The sequence below is a fragment of the Toxotes jaculatrix genome, chromosome 16 (genome assembly GCF_017976425.1).
Source record: "Toxotes jaculatrix isolate fToxJac2 chromosome 16, fToxJac2.pri, whole genome shotgun sequence".
NCBI lineage: Eukaryota > Metazoa > Chordata > Actinopteri > Toxotidae > Toxotes > Toxotes jaculatrix.
Window position 1 is genome coordinate 6,029,828 of NC_054409.1, and position 12,367 is coordinate 6,042,194.

General features: G+C 41.3%; 1 protein-coding gene across 1 annotated transcript in view; it reads left to right on the forward strand.

Moving 5' to 3' along the window:
• The window catches only part of dcc (DCC netrin 1 receptor), a 154,461-nt gene that overhangs the window by 27,232 nt on the left and 114,862 nt on the right, over nucleotides 1–12,367 (forward strand). The window contains exons 4-5 of the mRNA XM_041059116.1: nucleotides 497–647; nucleotides 941–1,077. Coding sequence (XP_040915050.1) covers nucleotides 497–647; nucleotides 941–1,077 — 288 coding nt within the window. The remainder of the gene's footprint in view (nucleotides 1–496; nucleotides 648–940; nucleotides 1,078–12,367) is intronic.

Here is a 12,367-nt window from a genome sequence, read left to right on the forward strand (position 1 = left end):
ACTGGGTAGACAAGAAAAGAAACAGACTGAAACCACAGTGGCGTCTCTGAGTCATTGTGGATTGACATGTTTATGGAAACAGAAGTATATCTGTGCTACAGTACACAATGATATTTCCTGACAGTTTTCTGTTTCAACCTGACAAAGTCCCCGTGCATAAAACCATGTCCTTAATCTGGGTTTCCCAGTTTGGTGTTGAAGAGCTTGACTGGCCTGCACAGAGCCCTGACCTCAGCCCAGTCAGGCTTTATCGCCCAACATCAGTGTTGGACCTCAAGAATGCTCCTGCAACACTCTGCAGCCAGGTTCCATAATCTTAAAGGCAAAGCTGAACTGTGGAGGCTGTTGTAGCATTAGATTAACGCCCATGGTTCTGGAACGGCATCGTCAGCTAACCAGACTGACTTTTTTGCCATGTAGTGTACCTCAGACTGTGGACCATGTTTCAGCTTTTGACTCCCTCCTCTCTGTCTTGTTTCCACTTTCTTTCTTTCAGAACCCGGGGTCACCAGGAACCTTCAGTTCCTCCAGCGTCCGTCCAGAGTAATGGCTCTGCTGGGAACCGACGCCGTGCTGGAGTGTTCTGCTTCTGGATATCCGACTCCAGTCATCCAGTGGAGGAGAGGAGAGGAACTGATCCAGAGCTGGTGAGTCTGAATTACTCTCTGATCTGATTTACAGTGAAACAGACTGAGTTTAATTTACACACTGGCCACATTGGACGCTGTCGTGCTGCCAGAAATAGTCAGTAAATCACCAAATGTGGATGAAAATGCCTCTGAAAATAGTCCCAAACAAATGCACATTTTTTTCCTGACTAATGGAAATTACTGAGCCTGTTTTTTTTTTTTTTTTTTCTTTAAAGTAAAATATATATTTGTATCCTTTGAAACAAACGAAGACAAAAATAAAAACTGCCTCATTCTTCCTGTCACTGTAGGAATAAGAAATACTCCCTGCTGGCCGGCAGTAACCTGATCATCAGGAGTGTCACTGATGACGACTCTGGCAGCTACAGCTGTACGGCCTCCAACAAAATCCACAACATCACTGCGCAGGCAGAGCTCAGTGTGCTGGGTAAGTAAAAACATGTTTTTTTGGGGGGTGGGGCATGTTGTGTGTCGTGGGGGGGTAGAAGGGATGATAGACTTGAACTAGCGATGTTGCATTTGCCCATTGCAACCTAATTCTCACATTAACCCTAAAAGTCTTTCATACCTTTAACAGAGAGCTTAGTCCAAGTACAAGAACACATACACCTTCAGATCTCAGTGTTGTGTAGAAAGTAAAAGGAAGAAGCCATGTCACTTCTCAAAGCTCCCAAGGGAAGAACTAAAAAAAAAAAAAAAATCCTGACTGGAAACTGTGAAGAGCCTTCCCCAGAACCATAAAAATAAATAACGCAGAATACAAAATCGTCCACGTCCCTCGGCTGACAGAAACCCTCCTGTCTGCAGACACTCTCAGGGACAGGGAATCACATCCACAATCAAATGCAGTCATGAAATATAAAATCGGAGCCGTCTGTTTGCTTCAGGAGGTTTTCATAAATAAAATATGTTTGTATTCATTGTCTGACGGCTCCTCGGCTGCTGGTGGATTCACATTAAAGCTGCTCATGCATTCAGGTGAATTCAGACACCTGAACAGCATCTGATTGTAGGTACGGTTAGAAGCAAACAGCATAAAATATATATATTTTGCCGTAATCTTATTGGATTTACATAACAAATAACAAAAATATGGGCAATTTTTTACGATAAAAAGATGATATTAAGAAAAGTATTGACATTCTAAACAGTTATTCTACAGAACTGTTGCTTTTATTTTGCAAAACACACCTTAACTCACAACAAAAGCTCATTTTGTCTGTGTATGAATGTGCGTTTGTATATACATAAATGACTTTTTTTGTAAGCACTCCTGTTACAAAATAAGCTCTTGTTATATTGTTGTTTTGTACAAACAATAGACTCAAAATGGCTTCTTAAGCTTAAGGTGCAGATTTATGCTGACATGTCCCTCCTGACTTTGAGGACAGCCTCAAATTTCCCCACCAAAGTTCTGACTTCTTATCACCAAGCTGAAGTCAGAACTGCAGCTCTCACAACATAACACCAGGACAAATATATGTTTGTCCATATGCAATCATTCGATCAGTCGATTCACTGAGGCCAAAGTCTCGAAGAGCTGCAGCAAATAAGCCGCACGCAGCTGTGTGCAAATTAGTTTGGTGCCATTCCTGTTTATGGGCAGTGAGCAGGGAGGTCAGCTGATTCTGCCAAGGAAGGTATTCATATCGAAAACAGCAGTAAAACAGCTTGAGCTGCATCAAGTACTGATGAAACATGAAAAACAATTTAGGAATTTAGGATCCCAGCATTTGAAAGTCTGGATTGTTATCACAGCGGCCATTGTTTCATGTTCTGTTGTGATGGTTGTGAGCTACTGCAGAATATAGCCATATGACATTTTGTTATGTTGAGTGTGGTGGTTCTCTTGTGGGAGTCCTCAGTAGAAAGGAGTAGAAATGGACATTAAACGGACTTTCTCCTGCCCCTCTTCCCTAGCACAGTCTGTGTAATGTCTGATTGAGCCGACGTGTGAATAGAGCAGGTCACTGTCAGCGAGCGGGCGGGTGTTTTGACGTTTCTCTCATGCGAGTAGAGTGAAACCCAAAAAGAATACAAACATCCCAGGGTGAAGAAGAAAGGTCATTTACACAAAGGTGCCAACGAAAATGTCTAACTGGAGAGATGATGAGATTCAGGAGCTTCTGTGGGGGACGCCAGAATCAACAGACCGTCTTCGATGTGCTGCGAACAAAACACTGAGATTTCCACAGCGTACTTTTTGTCCTGCATTCACCGCTCACCTAAACCCATGGGATTATTTCCGGTGGGGTTGAATGCGTCTCTTGTGTGCTACATATGTGAAAGGGGCAACTCCGAGTCAGACAGTGGCCGTGCCTGATTTTCTGGCTATTGTCCAGAGTTCATATGTGAAAACAGCTTATGATAGACACTAAATGATGGATAGAAAGGGATTCAGTGAAAGAAATTATCAGAGGAAACATCTGGTCTTTGGAGTTCATGAAGATACTTGTTTCCTCATTTCTTTGTGTGTTCCTGTGCATAAGGGAAGGATTGTAAAATCACACACAAGGTCAAAAGCAAATGACTTTTGGGGCTTTGATGAGCAGGATTTTGAATGCAGGGACTATCATCAGATAACAATTACATCTCTTTATGTTTTCTTCTATAGTAAGATCGTGGATTGCACTTTTAATGAAACAAAGAGTTTTTCCTTCTTTTCTTTTTTTTTCTGCGAGCAGAGAGTTAACATCAAACAGAAGCAGCTGTTGTTTGTTTGACTCTCAGGAGAAAATCTGCAAATTAACCTTCGGGTGTTTTCAGTTCTCCTTCCAGCTGGGCCTCTCTGCTTGTCTCCGTCCTTTCATGTCTTTGTCTCAGCGTCCCCTCTTGAGTCTGTCTCTGTGTTGACATCGCATTCATATTCTGTTTACACTCTGCTCTCAACAGTCGTCGCTGCCTGCAAACATCACATGATGTTAACAATAAACAGAATGCCAGGTCTGGGAATTGATCATAAAGTGTTGTGCTGTGACATGTAAACATTATTGTCACCGTTCAACAAAACCGCGTTATGTCTCTTTCAGAGCAGCTTAAAGTCCCTGGATGTGTCTGAGAAGTACTGTGACCTGAAACGCTTTTACGGTGCAAAAAGGATTTAGGCCTGAAATTATTTTTCACTTGTAAAAGAGAGAGAAGCTTTCTCCAGTGTTATGTATATTCTCCTGGTACGGCTGGTTTCACCATTAATAAATAAAACAAAGCATGAAGAATTTCAGGAGGGAAACCTTGATCTAAACCTTAATGCACAAACAATACAACAAGTTTAACATACCCCAAGGTCATGGCAAACTGAAGAACACGAGTGCATAGGAATAAACCAATATTAAAAGTTAAAGAAATATAAACCACATTATATAACTTCTTTCACTGGCTAAACTTAAGTGACACATTTAACTTGATCTAGTCATCTTGTGCCAGTGGTTACAGAAAAGAAAGAAAAGATACGGTGAGAAAAGAATGAAAGGAAGAAAAGACAAAGTAAGAAAGGCGACAGGAAAAGGAAGGAGAAAAAATGAAGGAAGAAAGGAAATCAATTAAACGAAATCCAAATTTCGAAGCTGACGCGCTCAGGATGATCCCTCAGAGGAATTTCAGCATTGATGATAAACACATTTCTTATACTATATGAACATATTTGAATCGTTTTTCTGTCATTTCTTCCCTTTAAATGGTCTTCGATAAAACATTTCAGAGCTGAAGGAGACAAGGATTTAAAGTGAGATTTTCTTATCATGATGTGCCTGTGGCTATCTGTGAATACACTCTGGATTTATTTATTCACTCCTCCATCTGTCTGCCTTTTATCTCTCTCTCTCAAATTAAATATATGTGAGAAGGTGGGCAGTTTGCTTACATGCTACGTTTCCACATGGTATCCTCATATTTATGGACTTTGTACAGGGATTGTTTTACTAATTATTTCCAATTGCATCTACTTTGCCAATTTTTTTTTTCAGTTGCTGTAATTCTACTGTCAGTGAAGCTTGACACTTCCTGAATAGATATATCACATTAAAAGCCTTCCAGATTCTCAAAGGGCGTAACTCCTCCTTTTTAGGTAGGCTTTTAATGTGACACATCTTCAGGAAGTGTTAAGTTTCATTGGTGGTAGCTAAACCATGATCCAGAAAACAGCAAAGTAGAAGCAAATGGAAGTAATTAGTGACTGAGATGATTGTGTAAAAACAGAAACTCTCATGGCTATTATTTCAGATTATATGCTGTAAATGTTTTACACGTTGCTTGTTCATAAACTCATTTTTATCTGCTAATTAGCTTTAAGGATTTTAGAATTAAACCCCACCGTTTATGGCCTCTAAAATCTTTGTTAGAGGGAAACGGTCATCTGAGGTCGAGCAAAAAGAGTTCAGCAGTATCTTTTTTTTTTTAACCAGTCAGTGTTTCTGTATTTCTCATAAAAGCCCCATGGATAAAATTAAAGAAAAAAAAAAAAGAATTTTGATGAAAAAGTTGGCCGTATACGTGACGAGCTGACTTCTCCAGTCTCTTCCCTGCATTTGCATTAAACTAATAAAGAAGAAATATGTTGTGCTAATATGCCCCATTACACTTTGTTTTTCCAAATGGAGGCAGTTAGAAGCTGATGAATATCCACAGCGTAGTGATGTATGGAGATGTGTGCGTTCTGACTCCACAGGGCAGTGACCATGATTAGATGATTAGGATAACGAATGTTTGTGTTGTTTCCCATAATAATGAGTGCAGCCTGGCTCGTTAGCCGCTTCCTGTTAGCAGCTTAATGAAAGCAATGAGAAACAGACCCAGCACTGCAGCTATCAGTCATATTCACGGTGCTGCTGTCAGCACAGCCGGCTGATGTTAGCGCCGGTGAAAATAAATAAATAAATCAATCAAAAATCTTGCAGGCTGGGCGATAGACTGCCCTGTAACCGCCACATCATTGGGTTGATTATTTTTCAGTTAGACTAATGATATCACAGTATCACAGCTCTGCACAGCCTGTGAGATTAAACAGCAACAACACAAACTTTTTGAATATCGACAGATAGAAACCTTCCATGAACAGTGGTTTAAAAGCCTCCAAAGAAGTGAGATTGTTTGCAGAATGTTGTGAGCGTTGTGTGTTCATTTGTGTTGGTGTTCCTCGGTTTAATTTGCTGTTGTTTTTCTGCCTGATGATGGTTTTAAAGTAAAACTGAATATCCCTTCTTTGGGACTACTTTTAGTCTTACAGTATGTATTACATGTGGTGTAGTGTTTATAGCATAGTGATGAGGGCGATGTAAGGGTGTTTTGTCGTGTTTTAGTGTTTGCACAGTGTTGTAATGGTGTTATAGTGTTGTCATGGCAGTGTGGCTGGTTTATGGTCTCACAGAGCTACTTCTTAAGCTGTCTGATCACGTACGAAATCAAAAGTGGACACTGGAAGGCAGAGTGAAAAGCGAGCCGTCACAGTGGGTTTAGACTTTGATATTGTTTTTAAAACAGGGACAGCAGCTCCCATTTCCAGACAGTGTCTCCTGGAAGACATTCATAATGTCACCCAGAGTTGTCCTCCTGTTTCTTTCCTCGTCTCCGCAACAGCTGACCAATCATGGTTTGGAAAAGTTAGAGAAGTGGTCAGGGACACAAACGCCATCCGACATCCGAAAGGTATTTGCGAAGGAGTAGAAATCCTGCTTCAAGGTCTTACAGCTGCTATAGTATATTTAAAATCCACCAATACTAAAGCTGTTATAATGTATTATGAAAGTGTCTTCAAACTGTGACATCACAGTTTCCCAGAATACCTGTGTTTATTAGAGGAAACACAATAACACTGTTGCGGAAGCCCGACATCAAGTGAGTGAGTCAGTGCCGCGGCACAAACACATCTGAGCCGAAGCTTTACACGTTTGTATTTCAAACAAGAGCGGTTCAGTGTTAATTGAAACGTTTCTAATGCAGCTAAAAATGTACTGCAGTCAATCAGGCACACACACACACACATACTCAGACTAATTCACAGCAGTGAAACACAGATCGGTTTAGTCTCTGTGGTTTGCGGTGATTGTCTCACTTCACTCTCTAGGAAAGACGACATACACACAATAACGCACACACACCCTCCTGGTTGTGGCCTGCGGGGCTCCTCTCCTGATTAATTACAGGCTCTGTGAATTACTGTGGGTGTTTTAGAAAACATTTAACAAGCTGCCAAACTCCCCCGCTGATCCACCGGCAGGCCTGCTGCCGCGAGACCCGGATAGACCGAAGTGCCGACTGAAAGACATGAAAGAGAAAGAGGAGAAAGAGAGAGGGGGGGGAGGGGGTCACCGAGCTCCCGTAGAGAGAGGGGGAAGCCATCACTAATACGTATGGTGCATTTAAGTCCATCGGTATGGGCGCAGCTCCAGCCAAGACCAGGACTAGTTTTCCACCTGGTCAGAAGGATTTAACTGCCAAAACTGCTCCTCTCAGATATTTTGGACTTGTTCCACTGTGGCTCCATGTTGGATAAAAACACAGTGTCCTGGAAGCAGTTTTGTTTTTTGTTTTTTTTAAATCCAAAAATAACTTCAATTTAATTTGAAGTAAAAAGGAGAAGGTGAAGGGAACAGAGGGATTCATGTCTCTTAAAGCTAACTACGAGCTGCCAACAGCAAGAAAAGCGTTACGTAAAAATGGAGCACTAATACAAAGTAAAACCTAAAAGTGATCCCTGCATTCGCTCTGTCATTCCACAGCCATGATTCTCCCACATTCAATAAAGTTTCAGTTTTCATCAGTGACATCTCTGCGCCTTTCGAGAACAGAGATGGGACCAGAAGCTGCGAGAGCACAGCTGGATGTGTTTGAACTCTGGCCTCACTTTTACTTTCACAGATTCATTTCAGATTTCACTGAGCCTCTGTTATTTTTTTGGAGAGTGAGTCTGATGGAGATGGAAGATGTGATACTAAAGGATCAGATGTAGATGTGCAGGAGTGTTCATAGCAAAGATGAAGGCATCAATCAAAGTCTTGGCTCTTTATCATCACTTAAAGACATTTTCTTTAGTAACAACAATAATGCAGTTGATGTATATGTTAACACACTTAGACATTTACTGATGTTAATCCTCAGCTACTTAGAAGATCATCAGTTTTCAGTAGATGAGTTGTGTTGTGCAGGATAATGAATAATTGAGGTTGCACTGATATTCCACTTCAGTGATGAAGTCTGCCACACAGTGCGAGAGCAGAGAGGAAACTATCCTAACAGTGCACAGAAAATGTTCCAGTCAGCTTTTAAGTTTTTGTCAGTAAGTTTTTGTCTGTTTTTTTTTTGGCACAGACAAACTGAAATGAACTTTGTTTTCACCTGGACCTTCTCCCATCACCACATAAAAAAATATGGCTGAATTTTTTAACAGGAAGCCAGGAAACAAACTGGAGGAGTTTGTAAGGCATGGTATTTACAGCAGGGAAGGTCTAGTGAAGGATGCTGACAGGTTTCATTATGAGGAGTGTGGGAACCAGTGTTCTCAGGACCTTGAGCAATACTAGTCAGGACATCTTGGCCTCTGAATTCCAACCATTCTTTTCCGAGTCTTCAGTCAGACATGTTTGGCGTCCCAGTGGGAAACCCTGGGTGAGGAGATAACTGGTGATCCACTGTGTGTGCGTAAATAGCATCAGCAGGTATACATAGATAGCATGGGGGGCGGGGGTCTCTCAGTAAACCACCCGGCCCGTCCTCACTTAATCGGCGTGTCTTCATGAACTCTTGCAGATTAAAGCGTCGCCGGCTCATCGGTCACGTATGTCCAGACTGTTTAATGTTATAATGTTATAATCTCAGTCTGTCCAGTGCACCACTGCTGCTGCTGCTGCTGCTGCTCATTTCTTTCTGCGTGATGGCAGGTTTTTAATGTGCTCGCTGAGTCGATCCCACCGACGAATCAAATCAACCTGACCCGTCTTTGTTTCTTAAGCTTTGTAATCCAGGATTTGAACTCAATCAAGTCACAGCGGGAGGCAATGGGAGAGGACTTAACGTGACTTTTCAGCAGCCTGACCTTGAATGAACGGACCTGGTGTTTACTACCCATCATGCTCTGTCTGAGCTTAAACTCCAACACCTGATGATGGGAAATGACTCATCACGTGTCACCTTGTGGGTGAAGCGTCTTCCTCTGCTTGTCCTGGAGAGAAGAAATGCCTCATGACGGTGAAGAGTGTCAGGTGATCAGTGACAGACATCTGTTCATTTTTACCATCTGTTGTCGTCGCAGGATTGTTTGGACGTTTGTGATGAGTCTTTCGAGAGTCCTGTTTCTACTTGCGGGTCAACTGGCCGTCCGTTTCCTTCTTGGTTGCCATCTTTAATCCTGCCATCTGTGTGTTGTAATTCCTATTATGTAAAATACTCTTCAGTTCTAGCTCAGTCTGTCGTCCTACAAAGTCTTAAAGTGAAATGATGACTCCCCCTCCTTCCTTCCTTCCTTCCTTCCTTCCTTCCTTACGTTCCTCCTACACTCAAACCATCGAGCTTAAGGCTGTAGCTTGTATCCACATTCAGCAGCTTGTTTGACCTTTGACCTTACACTGCTCTCTCTCAGTCTGTGTTGGTTTCTTCATGTCAGTTTGTCAGCATCCTCCTTCCTGCCTGTTTGCAGCAATTACCTTCACGCCCGGCTTTACCTGTGTTTCCGGACAGACAGCTCCAGCTGGGACGGACAGGTGAGGTCGGCCTCGCGTGTCTCAGCCCTCCCGCGTCTCTCAGCAGGAACGCGATTGTACTGATCTGACAGGATCTGGGTCAGAGCTGTCGGACAGCAAGAGCCCAACTGAACTAATCAGACACTGTAAATAACCACTGTGTCATCCTGCCACAGTGACCACCGCCGCTGCCCGTTAAACTGCTGCCATGGTAACCAACTGGAAGTCCACTTTCCTGCTGAGCTTCAGCTAAGGAAGAAATCCCCAAAACGCACAGCTGTCCTTCATTTCTGTGTTAGACAGCAAAGAACTATCAGTCACACAGGTTTTATCAGCTTTAGAAACAGCAACAGAGGTGGAAAATGGACAGACTCAGATAAGAACCCAGACAAACAAAGGCTGAGTCAAGAATGACATGTTTAAATGTTCTGCATACATTGTAGTACTACTAACTTCTGTATGCGTTCCCTTCTACGTCTAGGCTTCACTATGTTTACCTTTGTATGTAACAGATACCACAATACAGTATGTTCCCCAAATTAACTCAGATTTATTAACTAAATAGGAAAAAATGTAAATGTTAAGAAAAATTAAATTTACACCTAATAAATAGATAAATAAGTGAATAAAATCTGGCATTAAAAATAGCAACAAAGAATTCCTATGGCAGCTTTAAATGACTCCATAACCTCGTTATGTTAAGTCACATCAGCTCTTGTTGCAGAAGCAGTCAAGCAGAAATAAAAGAAGTCACCGTCACAGTGTGCTAATGGCTGACGGCTAATTGTGACGGTCGACTGGAAAAATCTTCTCTCTCTCTCTCTCTCTCTCTCTCTCTCTCTCACGTAGCCAGAGAAGCTTCCAGGCTCCGTCCTGGGCCCCTGCAGTGCTGTCTGCTTAATTCAGAAACGCTGCTCATGACTAGCCAAGCAGGTTCGCTGGAAAATCTATCTACACGTTTACTACACAATAATCAAGACAAACTACCTGCTCACAGTGCCCACACACTCGCTGCTTTTCACTGGTCTTCAGTCTAACATTCTTGCTCACCTGCCTCGCTCCAAACCCTGCCCCACAGCCAATCACATGAAAAAGGACAAAATGCATGAAACAACCAATTATATGCAATAAAATGAAAGTAGATTGGTTTTACTCTGTTTATACAGCAGGCTCACGTCAAACCATTGATGCGGCAGAATATGTTCATATTAAAATAAACACACTACTGAACACTACATGTTTATGTTGAACAAACCAGATAAGTAGTTAAAGATTACATAACAAGAATATAATATTATTTGGGGGCTTTTAAAATTATTTTTAAATTACTATTAAATCTACTCTCATTAGAAATAAAAGCTTGTCTCTAACATAATTTCAAATTAAAGCCTCCTTCTCTTTAGTTGCGGCTTGTCCACTATTTTATAATTTCATTTTTGTAGGTTTTCCCTGGTGTTTTGACCTTCATTGCTCCTGTAATCACATGTCTCTCTGCTCTCTTTGTGATAAAAATCATTTCACTTTAATCCTGTTTGGAAATTAGATTTTACTTGTATTTTTTTTTTTTTTTTGTCAGCATTGAGTCAGGAGAGGATCAGCGGAGCAGTACTTTAAGAGTCCTGCTAAACAGCTAAGCTCTGTTGTAGCGTCCTCGAGCAAGGCACTGATGGCTAATTTGAACAGTTTCGAGTCAAACCCAACATTCAGTTCATTTGTGTCGTTGTTAGCGTGTTCTGAGAATGGATGCACCTTTACAGCATCGATGTGTAAGTCCTAGACAGAGCAACATGCTGACGCTTTAGCTACCGTGACACCATCACTGCTGTCTAAACTGTGAGCTGCTCCTCCTCTGTCCCTGCCAGATTTTGATTTGCATTTTCATTACCATTCAGATTTGTTTTGTGCTCACTCAGTGGTTGTGTCCAAAATGAATGTTTGTGGAAGAGACGCACGGAGAGAAAGATCAGCAGCTCTCAGTCTGAATATTTGATTCCTGCAACGAGGGAAGTTTTCTGTCTGGGCTGAAATGAATCTATTCAGTCTCAGTCCGCTGAGACATGAAGGCAGCAAAGCGCCTCACTTTAATGGACAATTATTTTGTTTTCAACTTCAGCTGTAGAACCAAATCTTCACTGATGAGGAGAGAAGCTTTTCTGGATTTCTCAGCTGCTCAGAACTGAGGAAGTTGGTTTTTACAATTAACAATGATAAAGTTTAATAATGGTGTAGTTGCTACATGTGGAGACTAGACTGCAGAATCAGCTCTTATGGTGGAAAACAAATACGTCTGTGAACATTTTACTGATATGCTCAGAATCAACGTATTTGTAACTTGCCAAAGACGTAAATTAAGAACAAATCTTCATTATACTAATAATAACCAGAATCTGGAGGCAGTTACGTTTCCAATAAGACATATTTGCTGATGCAATTTGGAGACAGAGTCCCACTCCATTTCATTTAACAAGCAGAGATATTGTAGGTTTTACTTCATTACATTTATCTGACAGCTGGAGTTACTGGTATGGTTGTATATAAAATAAGTAAAATAACCTCAGCCAGTTCCAAAATGAAAGTGCTAAGAACATAACACTGATATGGGCCATTTTACATAGTGAGTAATTCAAATTTTGATCCTTTAATTACATTTGGCTTACTTTCACTTAAGTAAAATTTAGAAAACAAGACAGTTTTACATTATGGGATCATTACTTAGCTGCGTATTTGAGCGAAACACCTGAAGCTGGTGTGAGAGTTGCAGTGTGCATTTGTTTTGTCAGCATATGGTGCTATGCCATGGGAGGAAACAGCAGATTTTCAAAATAACAGTCGCCATAAGTGGCTTTTTTGGTTTTGCATATAATGGATCATTAGCTGATCATTAGGTGATTGAGTACTGGCTCTTCCAGCCTCATGCAGTACCTCATCAATTTCTATATTTGCACCTTTTATGTCTATATTGTACATCAATAATATGGTATTTAGTGGATAATATTCAGTACTATATGATAAACACAAAATATCAGGAGGTGTGCTCCACTCATTTTT